The 19,833-nt window shown below is 41.7% G+C and overlaps 2 protein-coding genes across 6 annotated transcripts in view; both read left to right on the top strand.

Annotated features, from left to right (window-relative positions):
• LOC149306997 (isobutyryl-CoA dehydrogenase, mitochondrial-like) overlaps positions 1-6,548 on the top strand; it is a 10,736-nt gene extending 4,188 nt beyond the window's left edge. For both annotated transcript variants that reach the window (XM_089537992.1, XM_089537991.1), the window contains 7 exons: positions 109-185; positions 1,525-1,662; positions 1,862-1,997; positions 2,814-2,911; positions 3,350-3,502; positions 4,862-4,964; positions 5,697-6,548. In XM_089537992.1, the coding sequence (XP_089394118.1) occupies positions 109-185; positions 1,525-1,662; positions 1,862-1,997; positions 2,814-2,911; positions 3,350-3,502; positions 4,862-4,964; positions 5,697-5,749 (758 nt within the window). In that variant the 3' untranslated portion in view covers positions 5,750-6,548. The remainder of the gene's footprint in view (positions 1-108; positions 186-1,524; positions 1,663-1,861; positions 1,998-2,813; positions 2,912-3,349; positions 3,503-4,861; positions 4,965-5,696) is intronic.
• Positions 6,549-11,409: 4,861 nt separating this feature from the next.
• Positions 11,410-19,833, top strand: part of GLB1L2 (galactosidase beta 1 like 2) — a 56,383-nt gene continuing 47,959 nt past the window's right edge. For 3 of the 4 annotated variants that reach the window (XM_089537505.1, XM_089537504.1, XM_089537503.1), the window contains exon 1: positions 11,410-11,580. In XM_089537505.1, coding sequence (XP_089393631.1) covers positions 11,414-11,580 — 167 coding nt within the window. In that variant the 5' untranslated portion in view covers positions 11,410-11,413. Of the gene's footprint in view, positions 11,581-15,157; positions 15,211-19,833 lie in introns of those variants that run through there. The other variant, XM_089537506.1, reaches the window with a different exon arrangement.

Here is a 19,833-nt window from a genome sequence, read left to right as displayed (position 1 = left end):
CTGAGTTCTTATTCATTAGAGAAGCAGAGTGGGAGTAGCAAATGTTGTTCCAGGTTTTGCCGTTTTGACTGCCTTTTAAAAGCAATTGTTTCTTCCTTTCCCAAACAGGCAGTGGCAGTGATGCTGCTTCTTTGTTAACATCAGCCAAGAGGGATGGAGATAATTACATCCTAAATGGTTCCAAGGTACCAACTTTCTTCCTCTTGAAATGAGTTAGAGCATCTAGTTGTGGGAGGAAGGCTATGTCTTGCTTGCTCTGTTCTACAGTATTTTCAGGCTGTAGAAATGGGAGCAGAGCCACTCAGTTTCCTTGCCCAGAACTAGATTTTGGAGAAACTTAGGCCTGTTACAGACTGCCAAAATAAAGCTGCTTCGGGTCTCTTTGGAGGTATGCTGTTTAAACGATGCATGGGTCCTAAGAGTCCGGAGGTCACGCCAAAGCCACACTCCATTCCTAAGCACTGGAGTGCAGCTTTGGTGCAGCTTCCAGATTCTTAGGATGCATGCATCATTTAAACAGCATACCTCCAAAGAGACCCGAAGCAGCTTTATTTTGGCAGTCTGTAACAGGCCTTACTTTTTATATTTTTCATTTCTTTTATTAATTTATATGCCATCTTTTCCTCAGTACTGGTACTTTAAGGTGAAACTAACATGGCTTCACATGGACTAACCTGCCAAAATACATGTAAATTGTGTGTCTTAGGCTGCTGCCACACTGCAGAATTATTGCAGTTTGACACTGCTTTAACTATCATGGCTCCATCCTATACAACCCTGGCATTTGTACTTTGTTGTGGCACCAGAGCTCTGACAGAAAGGGCTAAATAGCTCACAAAACTACAAATCACAGAATTCCATAGCATTGAGTCTTGACAGTTAAAGTGGTGTCAAACTGGATTAATTTTGTAGTGTAGATGCAGCTTCAGTCTCAAGATATTTCCTCCAGAAGAACAAGCTGGCAATGTGAAGATTACATAGTATATCTCATTCCCTATGATGCTAAGGGACTGGTGAATGGGTTATTTAACAAGGACTTGGGAAGGGTTTCTTTAACTTACAAGAGGCTGTACATGGCCATCTGATGCCTAGCCAATAGACAAAACATCTATTTAATTTGCTTGATGGATGTGTGTTTTACAGAAGTGACTTGACATCCTTCATAAATTATATTAAGAGTGTATCAGGTCGTGGGTCAGGGCTCCCATTCTTTTCAGATCCTGGTCTGTCAGGATGGGGAACAGAAATGCATTAATCTACCAACATGGCCCACTAATATATATATAAAATTTTATATACATATAAAAGTTATTTTTAAAAACCAACAAATATGTGAGGTATATCTATAGAAAGAGGGAACTGCAATCCCGGAATCCCCAGCCATATGGGAACTGTAAGCTAAAAATGTAACATTTCCAAGTTTTGTCCTTTATGGCACCTTCTCTCTTTCTGTGGTTAGTGGTGCTTTGGGGGACTGTCTCTCCCATAAGCTATAACCTTTTTCACCTGTCCTTCCCATGCCAGGTTTTCATCAGTGGCGGTGGTGACACAGATCTCTATGTCGTGATGTGTCGGACAGGAGGGCCTGGTCCCAAAGGCATCTCCTGCCTGGTGCTGGAGAAAGGAATGCCTGGGCTGAGCTTTGGGAAAAAAGAGAGGAAGGTGAGTTGAGGTGCTCCAGGTTCATGCCTTGTTGAGATCAGAGAAAATACTGCAAAGCACATCTGTAAGCACTGAAGCCACTAGCTGCCACTGCTGGGATATGTACAGTAAAGACTTAATTTTCCTGTTGGCTTCAAATGTAACAGCTACAGCATCTGAGCATCGTGTGCATTTCTCTTTTTCTCTCTTTCTCTGGCAGGTGGGCTGGAACTCGCAGCCAACCCGAGCTGTGGTGTTTGAGGACTGTGTGGTCCCAGTAGCCAACCGCCTGGGTGAAGAAGGTCAGGGTTTCAACATCGCCATGAAGGGCTTGAATGGAGGGAGAGTTAACATTGGTAAGAGTAGTGGAGAAGGCAAAGAAATGTACTCAGCAGTGTCTGGTGGTTTGCACCTAAATGTGGGTGGTGAGTCCACTCTGGGTTTTAATAGGCCCGAACAGACAGGCCAAAATAAAGCCGGTTTGGGTCACTTTGGAGGTATGCTATTTAAATGATGTATGCATCCTAAGAGGCCAGAAGCTGTGCCAAAGCCATGCTCCAGTCCTAAGGACTGGGGCCCAACTTCTGGCTCTTAAGATGCATGTTTCATTTAAACAGCATATCTCTAAAGTGACCTGAAGCAGCTTTATTTTGGCCTGTCTGTTCAGGCCCAATGTGAATTTAAAGAAGCTCTCAGGGTATGGAACTCATTTTGAGGATAGGATGGCACCTTACACAGCTCCTTTAAATTTCACTTAGAACTCCTTTGATCCATATGTTACCCATAAAACAGCCTTAATTTCTGAAGCTGCTAAAAGTATTTGTGCTAGTTATTTGAAAGCTGTTGCTATAGATTGTACAGGAGATTCATTAATCTGTGTTTTTGTTTGTTTTGTATGGCTATTCATGTACCTGTATTGGATTTTATTTGGTGTTTTGGGAGGGAATTTGTAATGGCTTTTAGTCAAATACAATAAAACAATTGACTAACTGATTTAAAATCCAGATGCATTACACTATTCATATGGAAGCCACCACTTGCATGGCAGAGGGTTGAACTAGATGGCCCTTATTGTCCCTTCCAGCTCTACCATTCTGTGAAATGGGTTGCTCACTGTATTAGATACCAGCATCCCAGTTCATAAGGGATCATCACTTTTCTTTTTTCCCCAGCATCTTGCTCTCTGGGTGCTGCCCATGCTTCGATCCTGCTGGCTCGGGATCACCTTAACGTCCGCAAACAGTTCGGAGAACTCCTGGCCAACAATCAGGTAACTTTATTTTTTATCTTGTTGTTGTGTTCCTTCATGTCATTTTCAATTTATGGCCACCCTAAGGCAAAACTAACACAGGGTTTTCTTGGCAAGTTTTGTCAGAGAGGGTTTGCAGTTGCCATACTCAGAGGCTGAGAGAGTGTGTCTTGTCAAAGGTCAGCCAGTAGGTTTACATGGCTAAGCCAGGATTTAAACCCTGGTCTCCAGAGTCATAATGCAATGCTCAAACCATTACATCACACTGACACCTATTTTTCATTAGGCATCTTTTTTATCCCACCTTTCTTCCAAAGAGCTCAAGGTGGATTTTCTTGCCCCTATTTCATTCTCCCACTGCCCCTGTGAGGTAGACCAAGTGACTGAATCCATGTCCCTTCTGCTTTGTATTATCTAGTGATCTCATGCTCCTAAATCTAATGTCATCTCTTGTAACAGTACCTCCAGTTCCAGCTAGCTGAGATGGCGACGCGACTGGTGGCGTCTCGGCTGATGGTGCGCAATGCGGCCAGGGCGCTACAGGAAGAGCGAGAGGATGCCGTGGCCCTGTGTTCTATGGCCAAGCTCTTTGCCACAGATGAGTGCTTTGCGGTAGGTGAAATCTTTTGCATGTATGTTTACCAGAGATGGAAAGATAAAGCCACCATTCAAAGTACTAGCTATCCAGTGTGTGGTATAGAAAAGAGACCAAAGTCTCAGGATGTTAAAAAGAGAGATGATTTTTATCACTGAAAGAAGCCCAAATTTCATCTTGGAAATGTTTTTATGGCCTTCTTCAGAGCTTTACAACTTTAAAATCAACCTGTGAGGATTCTGAAAAGCATGTCTCCATAGCTTATGCCTGGCAACTGGCCTATAAAGCCATCTATGACTTTGATCCATACTGTCCAAAAGACTGTACTTTCTCAGTGGGAGCCAGCCTAATCTCCAAGACCTTTGGGGAGAGGAATGTCTCCCAATCCAAGCACTTTTGCAAGGAGGGAATGTGGAATAGGTGAAGACCTTTTTTTATTCCAGCAGACCTTTAGGGTTTATTTTACAAGATAAGGTCTTTTTATGATGCTGTAGTGCTTTTATTTTTATTTTTAACAATAATATTTTAAATGGTTTTAATGTTGTTGTTAGCTTAATATGATTTTAATCTCCACTTTTTGTATACCTTTAGCTATATACATTTTTATTGTAACTTTCTTTTGTAAGTTGCCTTGAGTCCTAGTTAGAGGAAAAAGTGGGGTATAAATAAATGCTAGGACTTTGCATCAAGAGTTGACAAAACATGACTCTCCTTTTGTTGCTGGACTGCAACTCCCAGCATTCTTCACCATTGCCTATGCTGGGAAGAGTTGATTGGAGTTGAAGTCCAACAACACCTGGAAGGCCACAGGATTCTTGCCACTGTCATACACAAAAAAGTTTGCTTTAGTGCAGCTCATTGTTTCCACCAAGCTAGGTGTGCTTGCTTCTGATCGCAATGGCAGTAGACAACAGAAGCCATCAACTGAAATAAGGAGCAGAAAGCTCTCTTATTGGTCAGTGTTTCTGTTGCTTTTTGCACATTGAAGAGCAGCAATTAAGCAAAGTAAAACAAAACAGAGCAGATATGTTTAGCTCATTCAAGCCCTAAGATGTATTGTTCGGTACCTCATTCACATGGTCACTAGATGGCAGAGTTGCATTCTACAATTCTGCAGCCATCTGTTTTAAGGATAGTTGTGAAAAATGTTAATAATTTGTTCGTGTTTATTAGAACATTAAAAAACAAACAAATGAACACCTAAAGGTGTTGGGGCAGTGCTGAGTTTCAGACCTGTGAAGTGTGTTCTCTGCTTCTCTAATGCTCTGCCTTTTCAGACAGTGTTTGCAACTCACTCTCCCTTCTCCCTGTTCTGTATTCCTGTGAACTCTCTGGCATCGCTCTCTCTTTACCTAAATTCATTTTCTCTTATGTAGATCTGCAACCAGGCCCTGCAAATGCACGGTGGCTATGGGTACCTGAAGGATTACGCTGTGCAGCAGTTCATGCGAGACATCAGAGTACACCAGATTTTGGAAGGTAACTTCTAGGGTGCTGTGACAGTACAGTCTTGGCCATCACTCCATGTTTAGTGGGTTATAGCAACCTAAGCCATTATGGTCCTGTTTTCCCTGACTGTGTTGTCAGCCAGCTGTAATGTGCAAACTGGGTCATGTGATGAACCATTTATATAATGGTTCCACTGTGTTCTCAATAGTGTACAGGTCTGCCAAACCACCATTGGCATATTGTTAATGGCATATACACGCATAAGTCTTCAAAGTGGCATGCAATGTTTTAAAGACACGATAAAATTGAAAAGATCTTAGTACAAAAGTTGAAACACAGTTAAACAAAACTTTGATTTTAAAAAAACACATGTTAAAAGCATCTTTAAAACAATATTTTAAAAGGCACCCACCTATTAAAAACTTAATCTGCTGCAACATATACAAAGCCAAATGCCTTAAGCAGAAAGACAGTAAGCAGGGAACCAACCAGGTCTCCTGGAAATGGAAGTTTACAACTTGGGAGCAACCACCAAAAAGGCTCTTTACTATGTCTTCACCAAACATGCCTAGGATCTCAGTGGCACCAAGAAAAAGCCCTCCCTTGGAAATCTTAGAACACAGGGAAGCTCATATAAGGAGATAGCATTTTTTAAAAATAGACAGGGCACATACTATATATGCAGTGTCAATACTGTGACGACAACATTGTCTTTCATTGCACCCCACCCAGCTTATTTCTCTCTGTCTGCTCTTCTTGTAGGTACCAATGAAGTGATGAGGATGATTGTGGCCAGGAGCCTGTTACAAGCATAATGTCAGAGCTGACTTTTCTGCCCAGCACTCCAGCACCTACATCCATTTTTTATGGACATGAATGGGAAGAAGCGACAGAGCTGTACTGGGGAGGGCTAGCTTTCCCCCACTCCCCTGAACTCAGCCCAGTAGATGCAGCTCAAGACACCTTGTGTTTCTGTACTGGGCAGTGCCTTGTTAGAATTGGCGGATGATCTAAATGGAGCCTTTTGTTCTAGCCCAGGCCATCTGCTCTGACTTGCTGCTGCCGTTTCAAAAGAAATACAGTGGTGGCTGTATCATAAGTCAGTCCCCCAACTGATCCTTGCATCGGGGGTAAGTGTAGTCTGTTGATGTGGTTACACACCTGGCTTTCTGGAAGTAAGGGCCAAATTATTTCTGGAATTCATACAACAGAGCGGGGGGATAATTTTACTAAATCAGTATTTGTGGGAATTTACCCGCACCCCCTGCAAGGAATGCCTATCAAACCACAATGGCCTTTTAAACTGCCTTTTCCCTTTGGGACATATCTCCTCTTTTCATTAGGTCAAGTGACTGGAAAAACTATGGGAAGGCGGTCCCTCTCTGTAGTCAGTACCCACATTCCTGCTACCACTGTCTGTTCCCTTTTCAGATGGGACTAATGATTTTTGCTATCAGACCCAAAGGGTTGCAGCAGAAAGTGCTTTAGACGCACAACAGAAGTGCAGACTGGCAATTTTAAGCTCTCCAATAATGCAAAGATTTGGGAGTGCTGATTCAAGTTGCTTTCCTTCTCACCACTGGAATCAATAAATGATTTCGCCTTTCCTCTCTCTTTTTTCTTCCTGGTGAAATGATTGTCTCTCCTAACGAGGGGACTGTCTTGGCTCTTGTCTTATGGGTGTTTTTGTTTGCTTTTGCCTTTGAGAACATCAGATTCCATAGGCTTCCTTGGACTGGTCTTTGTTGGGACTCTGTCGTTCTAGTGTTAAATCGTCCAGTAGTATGCCCCCAAATGCTGTTTTCTTCAACTTGGTCCTACACATATGAGTAGACTTACTGCAATCACTGTAAAACCCAACCCAGTGGATTGGCTTCACACATTTCCATACTTGATGGCATCAACATTTGCTGAGAGGTGACAGGCAAATACTGAAGTTGCCCTCTTTTCTCTCCAAAGAAAATGTCTTTTTTGGTTTTTGCAATGCCTCTATTTGCATATAGGCACAAAATCTTGGAGGTGGGAGCCAACTCTAAACACAGAGTTCATTTATGTTTCATGCATAGCGTAAATACATATCCTGAAGGTAAATTTATGCAATATTTTTAAAACTATGTTGTGCATGAAACAAAGTTTGGGTACACTGAACCATTAGAAAGCAAAGGTGTCACTGTCCTCGCCATCTGTGAAAAGGGTCTTGGATTTTGAATACTGGGATAAGGGATAGTCAACCTGTAATTTCATTATGTGAATGTAGATTTGGAAGGTATCCCAATGTTCATCTAATCTGCTGCCAGTGCAGGAATTTACAGCTGTGGCATGGTTTATTTTTGTGTTGTGTTCTGTCACTCCACCTGAACTCAGATAAGATATTGCAGAGCTTGGAAAGTTGGAGAAAAGGTGAACAAAAATACCCAGGCTTGAAATATTTTCTTTATACGGAGAACCGAAAGTGTTTGGGGCTTCTGCAATAACGTGGCACATCTGAGTGTAAACTGTTGTTGGAGGTTAGTAGCATCTTGTTTTGGAGTGTTTCAGGACATAGGCTTTTGTAAAAAAAACAAACCCACATTTTTTTGAATTCTCTACTCAGCAAATGATGAGAGGAACAGATTTTCTATAAATGTAACCGAATGTGAGATTCAGGGTTCTCTGAATTTGAATCACAATTGTCAAGCATTCTCTTGCTACGATTAAAACCGATTCAGATTCAATCCATATTAAAAGTGGATTTAGACGTTTGTGCATCATGTACTGTTGGTTCCTTTTATCAGTCAATTCTTTATCCATGAAGTCAAGCATCCATGCCTTGAAAATATTTATTTATTTTTATATCTATATCTCTATCTATCTATCTATCTATCTATCTATCTATCTATCTATCTATCTATCTAATTTCCAAAAGCAAACCTTGATTTTGCCATTATATATAAGGGACGCCATTTTACTCTCCATTGTATTTAATGGGACTTGAACATCCACATATTTTGGTATTCACAGGGGACCCTGGAACCAAACCCAGGACATACCAAGTGCCCACTTTATATTTATATTGATGAGAATGTGGACAAAATGTAAATTTTATAGAGAGGCACACGGCTGCATTAACTTTTATTTGGTATTTACGGTAGATAGACAACAACATGTTAGTAACTACTTTCTAATTGCCAGTCTCATGAATCATGAATTTAAACTGCTCCTTATTGCTGTTTTTAAAAACCTGGCAACACTAGTCACTCTTGCTTTAATAAATTTATACGTATCAATAGTTTAGGAATTTTATGACCACCAGAAAACACCTGAATTACTTGTGAAAGCTTAGAAAAATTGCTTTAAAAACACAACTGATCTGCATTTGGCAATTTGTTTGCAACTTTGGTTTGCAGCAACTTGGAGACTGGAGTAACTCGGTTAACAGTAACTCAAGAACCAGCATGGCTTAGTGGTTTGAGTGTTGGGTATGACTGGAGATCAGGATTCGAGTCCTGCTCAGCCAGAGAACCCTTTGGGTGACCTTAAGCAAGGCACACTCTCTCAGCCTCAGTGGAAGGCAATGGCAAACCTCCTTTGAACAAATCTTGCCAAGAAAAACTCCATCATAGGTTCACTTTAGGGTTGCCATAAATTGGAAACAACTTGAAGGCGCACAACAGCAACAAAACTGTATATCTGGCCTAATTACCTTAAACTAGGTACTATATTTTGTCTGGCCTTGGAAACTAAGCAGGGTCAGCCCTAGTTAGTACTTGGATGGGGGACCAGGTTATAATTCCGAGGAGGAGGGCAAAACCACCTGTGAGTATTCCTTGCCTAAGAAAATCCTATGAAATCCATGGGATTGCCATGAGTCAACAGGGAACACATACACACAAAATATATTGGCGCATTTAAAATATGCTTTTGACTACCAGGCATGGGCAAAATGCAGCATTTCCAGATTCTGGGACTGCAACTCCCAGTATTCTTCATCATTTGTTATGCTAGGGATACTGGGAGTTTCAGCCCACAAAGATCTTGATATCTGCCTATCCTGGGTGACCAGATTTTGTAACCGCAAAGGAGGATGAGCCACTGCAAAATGTAGGACCTTTCAGGAAAATGTAGAGGATTACAAAATGAAAGCTAAAAACAAATATAAATTCATGCTTCTTAGTCATGCTCAAAATGGAGGGTATGTTGAAATTCCTCCCAGATAGGAGGGTGAAATGTAGGACATGTCCTGGAAAAGGAGGGCCTCTGGTCACCCTGCCGTCCCACTCCTCTAGGCCTAATAATCCCAATCTGGGATACTGTCCCACTCCTCTAGGCCTAATCCAGATTGGGATTATTAGGCCTAGAGGAGCAGGATGGGCAATCCTAACTTATTCTGCCATCCAGGGAGGATCAATTGGTTTAATCAAGCATTATATAGACATCTAGGCCATTTTGAGGTGCTTCTATCTTCCTATGAGGCTAAATTTCTGTTATGAGAGCCAGCATGCTGTAGTGGTTTGGTGTTGGAGTAGGGCTCTGGAGACCTGGGTTCGAATGCTGGCTCGGCCATGGAAACCCACTGGATGACTTTAGGTGAGTCATACACTCTCAGCCTCAGAGGAAGGCAATGACAAACCCACTCTGAACCAATCTTGTTAATATCTTGATAGAGCCGCCACAAGTCAGAAAAACATAGGACTGACTTGCGCCATCTTGGCCTGAGTCCCACTGGACTTTGCCTTGGTAAACAGGCTTCGTAGGCCTTGGATGTGGCTGCGTGGGGGGACAAAAGACTGCGCCCACGCGAGAAGAACCAGCTCCTGGACACGAGCAGAGTGCATGTCTGCAGCCAGCCCAAGCAAAAGTCTGTTTCCCTGAGCATTTTCAGAGCATGCGCAGAGTGCTCTTTTGCAGGGTCATACCTTATGTGCCCCCTTTGCAATGCCAACCCCCCCTCCCAAGAGTGCACAGAGTGCCCTTTTGCAGAGTCAGAGCCCAGAGCATGTGCAGCGCGCATTTCAGCAAAGCCAAATTCCCTTCAGTATGTGCTGCGCTCCTTTGAAGAGTGCCAACTCCATGGAGCATGTCCAGAGTGCCCTTTTGCCATGTCAGATCCCCTGAGCATGTGCACAGCAGCTCTCTTACAGATTGGCAAATCCCTTTAGCCTGTGCAGAATGCCAAATCCCTTGAGCATGTGCAGAGTGCCCCTTTGCAATGTCCTTTCCTTTGAGCATGTGCAGAGTGCGCCTTTGCAATGTCCTATCCCTTGAGCATGTGCAAAGTGCATTTTTGCAGAGCACCAAACTCCTTGAGCATGTGCAGAATGCCTTTTAAAATAATACATTTATTTATATACCGCCTTTCCAAAAAGATCAAAGTGATTAACAAAATTACATAAAGACACATAAAATGCATAAACAATTTACACAAGCAAATAAATAAATAAGTTCTTCTGAGCTCCAGATAAGTTGCTTAACAACACCAGATGCCCTCTCTGGTGCCCATCCTTAGAGTTGCCTGCCAAGAAGGGAGAAATACTTAGTGCTTACTCCTGCAGGAGCAGCCATGGCGAAGATTGTCACATCCCTTGAGCATGTGCAGAGTGCATTTTTTGCAACGTCTTATTCCTTGAGCATGTGCAGAATGCTGTTTTACAGAATTCACATCCCTTGAGCATATGCAGAGTGCCTTTCTTTTAGCTTGTCACATCCCTTGAGCATGTGCAGAGTGCATTTTTTGCAACGTCTTATTCCTTGAGCATGTGCAGAATGCTATTTTACAGAATGTCACATCCCTTGAGCATATGCAGAGTGCCTTTCTTTTAGCTTGTCACATCCCTTGAGCATGTGCAGAGTGCATTTTTTGCAACGTCTTATTCCTTGAGCATGTGCAGAATGCTATTTTACAGAATGTCACATCCCTTGAGCATATGCAGAGTGCCTTTCTTTTAGCTTGTCACATCCCTTGAGCATGTGCAGAGTGCATTTTTTGCAACGTCTTATTCCTTGAGCATGTGCAGAATGCTATTTTACAGAATGTCACATCCCTTGAGCATATGCAGAGTGCCTTTCTTTTAGCTTGTCACATCCCTTGAGTATGTGCAGAGTGCATTTTTTGCAATGTCTTATCCCTTGAGCATGCGCAGAGTGCATTTTTTTTGCAATGTCTTATCCCTTGAGCATGCGCAGAGTGCATTTTTTGCAATGTCTTATCCCTTGAGCATGTGCAGAATGCCATTTTACAGAATGTCACATCCCTTGAGCATGTGCAGAGTGCCTTTTTTTACAGATTGCCACATCCCTAGAGCATGTGCAGAGGGTCCTTTTCCTTGCGCATGCGCAGAGCACGCTGTCATCCCCTGCAATTGAGGCAAAGGAGTGGGCGGGGCGCGGGGCGTGACGGACAGGGCGGCTCTCCAACGGGGAGCGAGGGCCGGGTCCCGCAGGGCCCGCCCCCCACCCGGCTCCCTCCAATGGCGTCCGAGCGCCGGGCCCGCCCTCCTCCAATGGGAGGAGCCGGTCTTGGTAACGGTGCGCCAATGGTGGGAGAAGCCGGAGTCCTTGGTAACCAGGCCGGGGCCCTTCCAGGGATGTGGACCTGCGGCGGACGGAGGCGGCGGAGGGTCCTGGGGGCCGTCTTTTTGGTCCTGCTGGCCGCCGTCGTCGTGCGAAGGTGAGCGAGGGCCGCCAAGGAGACCCTGAGGCCGAGGGGGCGGGGCCCGGGAGAAGTATGCTAATCGGGACACGCCCCCTGCCGCACAGGCCACGCCTACCCTCTGCTCCCTCAGAAAAGTCTCAACCTTTGGGCCTCCAGGTTTTTGGACTTCAATTCCCAGAAGCCCCGGTCGTTCTGCTCATGGCTCAGGGATTCTGGGAGTTGAAGTCGCAAAAAGAAAAACTCTAGAGAGGACCAAAGGTTGAGACCCACTAGAGAGGGATTGTGGCTGGGTCCTTTCATTCTGAGGGGGAACTATTTCTGAGCAGCTAGACTGCAACTCACTGCAGCTCCCAGCATCCTGCTGCCCAGGAGTGATGGGAGCTGCAGTCCAGAAGGGCCTAGTCTAGAGGGTGCTGTTGGGTGCCTTCCAAGTCCTTTTTGACTCATGGAGACCCTGAGAGGGGAACCTATTCATGGGGTTTTCTTGGCCAGTTGCTTCAGAGGGGGTTTGCCATGGCTTTCCCTTGAGGCTGAGAGAGTGTGACTTATTGCCCAAGGTCACTCAATGGGTTTCAGTGGCAGAGCCAGGATTCGAACTCTGGTCCTCCAGAGCCATAGTCCAACGCTCAAACCAATAAACCAAACTGGCTCTTGGTTTTGACGGCTGCCTATTCCTAATCATAGTTTTGAGTGTTGGACTATAATAATAATTATATAATAATAATAATAATAATAATAATATCTAATATATAATAACATATAATAAAATTAATACTAATAATAATTATATTATGTTCACAATTAATGGCTTAATGATTTAGAGTGTTTGACTATAATAATAATAATTATTATTATTATAATAATTATAATAATAATTATAATAATAATTATAATAAGGGAACCGTCCAATTAAAAAGATTGTATGTACAGCGCTGTGTAAATTTACAGCGCTTTATAAATAAAGGTTAATAATAATAATAATAATAATTATTATTATTATTATACTAATAACAATTATATTATATTCCCAATCATGTATGCCGTTCGGTAGGTTTCTATTCTCATTTCGCTATTGTTTCGACTGTGTAAAAAAGCGCTGTGCAAATTCTACAATGCTCTACAAATAAATGTTGATATTAATAATAATAACAACAACAACAATAATAATAAATAGAGGCAGGTAAACTGATATGTTTGCTTAGAGATGAAACTATAGGATGACAAAGGTAAAAAAGAGTGGCCATGTTTGTATGACTACATAAAACAGCGGTTTGATGAGAAGAGCATCTGTAATTTCAGATCATCATATTATAAAACCTATATAGTTTGTTAGGAAGTTGTAAAGCAATATACTTTGCCTGTAGACCAGGAATCAGAAAACCTTTCCTCCCATGAAAACGGAGGCAGGTAATGGACAAAAAAGTTACTTTTTGGACATGTTTTGTGCCTTCAAGTCCTTTCCGACTTACGGCAACCCTAAGGCAAACCTATCATGGGGTTTTCTTGGCAAGATTTGTTCAGAGGTTGTTTGCCATTGCCATCCTCCGAGGCTGAGAGAGTACACCAGGATTCGAACCCCGGTCTCCAGGGTCATAGGGATTTTAAACATGGATCGTTTCAACGTGTGTATTTGTCCGATCGATTGATGCGTTTAACTTTTGTGCCCCCACTTTCTCCCGACAAGCGACCCAAGGCGGCTCACAAGACAAAACATTAACAAAGCACTGCGATGATTTAAAACAAACAAACAAATGACAATTAAAATTATCTTTAATTATTTAAACTCTAAAATAATAACATTTTTTGGTTTGCATCATTTCTGTTCATTATATTATTAGTAGTAGTTACTCTCTGTATTCTTCGGTTACCTTTTGGTTCATTATTATTCAATGATGCTTGATATCCAAGTTTGTTAGGCATAGGCTGCATCCACACTGCAGCAATAATCCGGTTTGACGCTGGTTTGAACGGTAGTCTGTTGTGGCACCAGAAGTGGGACCACAACAAACTATAAATCCCAGAACTCCATATCATTGAGCTAAGGCAGTTAAAGTGGTGTCAAACCAGATTACTGCTGCAGTGTGGATGCAGCCATCGTTTTCTTTTTGAGAGCCTTCTGTGTTTCTTTAAGGTTTGCAACTTCCACCATCCTCACCAGCAGCTTTGGAGGATGATGGGAGTTGCAGTCAAGTACATCTGTGGCTGGACCAGATTGTGGGGGTGTCAATTTAGAATCTAAACCAGTTTTAAAGGAGGAATTCAGTGTCTTTCTGGATTCACCCCATCAATATATTCATTATATTGCATCCTTTCCTCTCCTTGCAAATACTGTACTGTAATAAGGAGTTTGCCGACTAACCAGGAGAAGAGAAACACGCCTTCGCCTGACGTTACGTTTGCTTGCTTTTAAATTGTATTTTAAAACTGATGTCGAATTGTTTTTTTACAAATTAAATTATAGTAGAATTAAAATGGGAAGGAATGACAGAAAAAAGAAGATAAAGAAGAAAATGTATTTATAGGCTTTAATTTGTTTTTTTAGGGTGTATATTGATATGTTAAAATAATGAATAAACATATATATATATCCACACACACACACATACACACACATATACACACACATACATATTCCATTATAGATCTTCCATTTACTTCCATTATTCCAATCTCTTTTCATTACTTAACACCATCTGTTTTGACTTTTCTCCTAGCAACATTTATATATGCTGTTCACATTTTATTTTGTATGTTTTCCCTCCATTGACACTTCTATTTTCCTGTTGTCGTACGTTTACCCTCTTTATTTTCTCTTACGCACCCTTTCCTTCAGATCGCATACAATTTTGCACTAGCAATGAACTAACAAAAATCCCCCTCTTTTTCCCCCCTTTAAGACCCTCTCATTCAACCTTATTTGCAACTCTCAGAAGTTAACTTGGGGGGAAAGATATCTGCATTTCCCTACAGACCACATTTCCAGCAAGCATAGTAACAAGTCACTTTGGGGACCTAGGAGGAGGAGGAGAAGATTGCTTTCTTTTTTACTCCCTGGTGGAGGGATGACAAACATCTTCTTCTGCCCTGGCTAGGAGATAAGTTGTTAAATATAAAGGTTGTTTCTCGTTGTTAATGGGGCCACGGTTTCGTTTTCATCACACATTTCTCTTAACCTAGAGTGTGCATCTACACTTTAGAAATGATGCAGTTTGACACCACTTTTAGCACTGTAGTTTCATCCTATGGCATCCTGGGATTTGTAGTTTTGCAAGGTCTTTAGTGTTCTTTGCCAAAGTCTGGTGGCGCCCCACCAAACTACAAACCTGAGGATTCTGTAGGATGGAGCCATGGTAGTTAAAGTAGTGTCAAACTGCATTATTTCTACAGTGTAGATGCACCCCTGAAGCATGAAGATCATGTCCCTTTTAAACACTCCTCTGATGTACATCCAATGCTGGTTAGCTCACTTTGCCTACTCTCTCTCTCTCTCTCTCTCTCTCTCTCTCTGTGTGTGTGTGTGTGTGTGTGTGTGTGTGTATATATATATATGTACATACATACATATATATATTCATGTTTTAAGTCTAAAATTCAGCTGAAAAAAATGACCCAAAAAAACCTGACTCAACTCATCCATGGGTCAATGTAAGTACTGTATCTTAACTCTTATTTAAATGAAGGAACCATATCCTGGTAAAAAGCAAGAGTATAATATGTGAAGCACTGACTCCCCTCTACTCTCTCGTCCATCCAGTCTTAAGAGTAAGCACAAAGATTTACATCTGATGGGATTTTATAACTTCTTTGACACTATTTTGCTTTGCTTCATCCTTTAGGTCTTTGCTATATGCCCCGAAACTCTACCCTCGACTTATCCACGGGCCATAGCAAAATCCATAATTTTGGCCCCAAAACTTGCCCTCGACTTATGCATGAGGTCGACTTATAGTCGAGTATATACGGTAATATTTAGGAACTTTTGTTTTTTGAACTACAGTTGGCCCTTCTTTTATACACTGATTTCTTATACACGGATTCAAGCATCCACGGTTTGAAAATGTTCAAAAAAAAGTATAAATTTCAAATATCAAACCTTGGTTTTCCATTTTTTATTAAGAGACACCATTTTGCTCTGTCATTATATTTAATGGGACTTGAGCATCCACAGATTTTGTTATCCACGGGGGATCTTGGAACCAAACCCCAGCAGATAACAAGGATCCACTGTATTACTTCCAGAATCCTTTGACCTGGCGAGTTGAGGGATTCTTGCAATCTTATTCTTCGGAAGTAACTTTTCCAAGAGGTACTCCTCGTGATTGTTTGCAAATCTGATTTTTTTGGGGGGAAATCCAGAATCTCTCAACCATTGAGATTCTGGGGGCTATATTCCAGTGAAGTAACTTTTCCAATATTCCAGTGAAGTAACTTTTCCAAGTTCTACTGCCTGCTATAGCAAGCCAGCAATAAGGGAAGAAAGGTAAACTGTGAAGGAATGGGCAATGCAACAACTACATATCCGTCCCTTGCATTATAATGTTTACAGTGAGAAGCAATTTCTTTTGAGATGAAATCTCTGCATCCAGTCTATAAAGGTCTATATTTACGTTTCAATATTGTGCAAGTTATCATTCTTTGGTACCTCTGTTATTATGACCTGGGAGAGGGAATGCACATATTTATTATATCTTAGTGTGTTCATTTCTTTCCACAGTCATAAATAACAGCATTTTGGAGTTTGCACATTCACTTAGATTGATACGATGGAACCTAGCCAGGTTTAACCCAAGCCAAACGTAGAAGAAAATCCCCATAAGGAAACCAATTAAATTCAGGGTCATCTTTTAGGAACTGCCATCTGGGTAATGCAGTGGTTCAAGTTTCTCCTAGTATATTTTCTCCATGAACACTTAAAGCAGATTAGCAGCCCAGCTCTAAACATGTCAACTCAGAACTAATCCATGTTGATTTCAGAAGGATTTGCTCCCAGTTAAATTTGTATGGGATTGCAGCCTAAATATATTGTAGACGTTACTGTCTTTGCATTTCCAACATCATGGCAGAAAAGAATCCCTCCCCTTTCAGAGCATGTTTATGGAGTGTGGTGTTAGACTGCGTTGTGAGTTTGTAATGGGAGCTGTTCCATCATGAATTAATTTGAAATAAAATAGTATGTCACCTTGCTTATGACTCCAGAGAACCATCTCTTTTTTACTAGGGCTGATAAGAGAAAGGAAAGACAGGATGCATTAGTGCTCACATTATTTTATGTGGTTTTATAATCTCCATGTATCCTGGCCTTAAAGCCAGGCAATGCTAGTACATCAACTCTCCTCTTTTGTTATTTTGTGGGTAATATTACAAGCAATGATATTGAAAAATCCATAGACAGACAGAGAAGTTGCTTGCTACTTGTGCCGAGTAGTTTGAGGCGCATAGGGCATGCGGGAGCCATGTGTCAGTCTATTTCTGGCATGTGCCAGATTTCTGGTTGTGCAATGACGTCTTTTTAAAGATCTCTCTCTCTCTCTCTCTCTCTCTCTCTCTCACCTGCCGCTGTACAACAGATTTTTGTACACTCACACACTGACCTTTAAAGATGGCTTATCTAAACTGTTTTCCAGTCCTTAGAACAAATGGCCTGTAATTAATAGCGGATAACTTTTGCAATCTCTTTGTCTGTTTTCCAGTGTTGCACTGGAGATATACTGTACATAATGCAAGCAAGCTATGGCCTATATCAAAGAAGTGTTGTTGTTGCGAAGCGTTGTTGTTGTTGTTGCTATTCAAAGAAATGTTCTTTCACACTGAGGTATAATGCATCTCTTTTAGATTTCTAGAAGGGCCCCTCTTATTTTCCTTACGTGTTTTATGCATGCTCTTATGCTTGATGACCAGTTCTGTAGGACCTCTAAACTTTTATTACAAGTTGAGTCTCCCTTATGATAAGGGCCTTATCCGAAATGCTTGGGACCAGAAGTGTTTTGGATTTCAGAGTGTTTTGGATTTTGAAATATTTGCATATGCATAATGTCCTATCTTGGAGGTGGGACCCAAGTCTAAATATGAAATTCATTTGTATGCACCTTATACACATAGCCTTAAATCAGTATTAGGGCCCATACAGACAGGCCAAAATAAAGCTGCTTTGGGTCTCTTTGGAGGTATGCTGTTTAAATGATGCATGTGTCCTAAGAGTCTGGAAGCCACGCCTTAGGACTGGAGCATGGCTTTGGCATGACTTCCGGGCTCTTAGGATGCATGCATTATTTAAACAGCATACCTCCAAAGTGACCCGAAGCAGCTTTATTTTGGCCTGTCTGTATGGGGCCTTTATATACAATATATTTTTAAATAGTTTTGTGCATGAAACAAAGTTTGTGTACACTGAACCCTCAGAAAGCAGAGGTGTCCCTGTCTCAACCACCCGTGTGGATAATTTTGGATTCTGGACTACAGGTATTTCATATTTCGGAAGTCCAGATAAGAGAGACTCAGCCTGTATTGATCTAATGCTAATGTACTACACCCCAATGAATAAGCCTGCCAAAAAGCTGGTCTCCTATTTCTCTAGCGGTCTTCAGAGGAAGGGAAGTTCTCTCTTCCCATGCCTAGCATGGTAAAAGCAGGTGAAGCATCCCCAGCAGATGGCTGGTTACTGTGGTAGTTTCAGGAAAATGAGCACCAACCAGAATGGAAACCAGATGGACTGGTGGAGAAAGGGCAGAGTGACCCATTCATCCTCCATTAACATGCTTATTCATCTGTAAACCAGGCAATTTTTTATCCAGCGAGTTAACAGGCTATGCTCTAATATCTGCTGTTAGCCCTACCCAGAGCAAACAGAACAGTAAGACAGACATGAAAGAATTGAGGAAATAATCAACTGTGTGTAAAGAAACTGTTTTAAAAGTTACTTAACACTGACACCAGTTGCTAGTTGCAATTAGAAAGAGACCCAGTGAATCAGTGGTAAAACAACACTTATGTTAGGTCCATGGACTGATGGGTTGAATTAAGCTGGGATGAACATATGGATTTAGCCCTTAGTGTTTCCATCAAATTGCAGATAGTCTCTTTAAACTCTAAAATCAGCCCTCCACATTTGCGGCTTTGACTTCTGCCGGATTTGATTATTCACACATTTGAGTAATATGTTCTCTCTAGGAATTTATAGGTTCTCCAGAGTGACTTGATGGTCAACACCTGCCAGAAGTTGTGCTGGAAGACCTAGAGATTCCTAGAGAGAAGACTTCCCTAGGCATTTTAAAGTCCTCTGGCACAATTCTGTGGTCAATGTTTGGCAGGTGTTAACCATAGAGTTGCACTGGATCTCCCATCTGCAGTCCCTTGTAAACAAGGTAAGAGGCTGTGAAAGAAAATTATATTCATGAGGGTACATGTCCCATTCAAAGCAATACAATGTGAATCCACTGTATCATCTCTTCAAATGCAGGTACAGGGATGCCTCAGATTTATGCCAGTAGTTCTCAGTGCATCTGGTGATATGTGCACATAAATTTCTGGATGCATATAGAGCTTTTTAGCTAGAACAGAAGTTTACAAATCTCAGCACATTCCTGGAGCTGGCCTTGTCCTATTTCTTCCTCCCCTTTCGCAATCACCTTTCAGTCTGCTTGTGCCCTTCCTGGCCTCTTGTCATCTCTTGCTCCTGGATTTATTCTTTTCTGAGACAGGGAAGCTTTTCTTACCTGCATTCTTCTGTTAAAGCTGAGCAATCACACAGCCCAGAGGTCAGGGAGGAAATGTGTGTCATAAGGCCTTTCCACACAATTTATAGCGAGTCAAGATCTGTCAGAGCTTAAGTAAAAATTGATCAGTGGTGTTATGCCCTCTGGGTGTTGCAACCGCTGCAGGGTATATTTTCCCCTGCTTGGCCTGGCTGCAAATGCATTCAGTGTGCATGCATAGTTTCTCCTTATAAAAATGTTTTTGGTGAACATTTTTTAAGCATCAGTTCTTAACGTCTAGGTCTTTTAGTCAGTTTAATGTGTGTGGTTTAACAACAGATTTTTTTAAATTGGATTTTTATTTCCAAGGACGTTAGGACAGCATCCGTTGTCCTCCCGCAGCTCTTTCATGTAATCTTTGCAAGGGCAATGTGAGATAGGTTTAGTGCTTAATTCATTTTATTCCCAACTAGAGCAGACACATTGAAATCAATGGGATTTATGTAAATCATGACTAACAAATTGGTCTACTCCAGTGTTGGAAATAACATTGGATTCAGTCCTAAATTAACTTGAG

Source organism: Sceloporus occidentalis, unplaced genomic scaffold (genome assembly GCF_023333645.1).
Source record: "Sceloporus occidentalis isolate IW3139 unplaced genomic scaffold, rSceOcc1.0.p SCAF_9, whole genome shotgun sequence".
Lineage (NCBI taxonomy): Eukaryota > Metazoa > Chordata > Lepidosauria > Squamata > Phrynosomatidae > Sceloporus > Sceloporus occidentalis.
The sequence above is the reverse complement of the archived record's forward strand: the minus strand, read 5'-3'. Positions and strand labels throughout refer to the sequence as shown.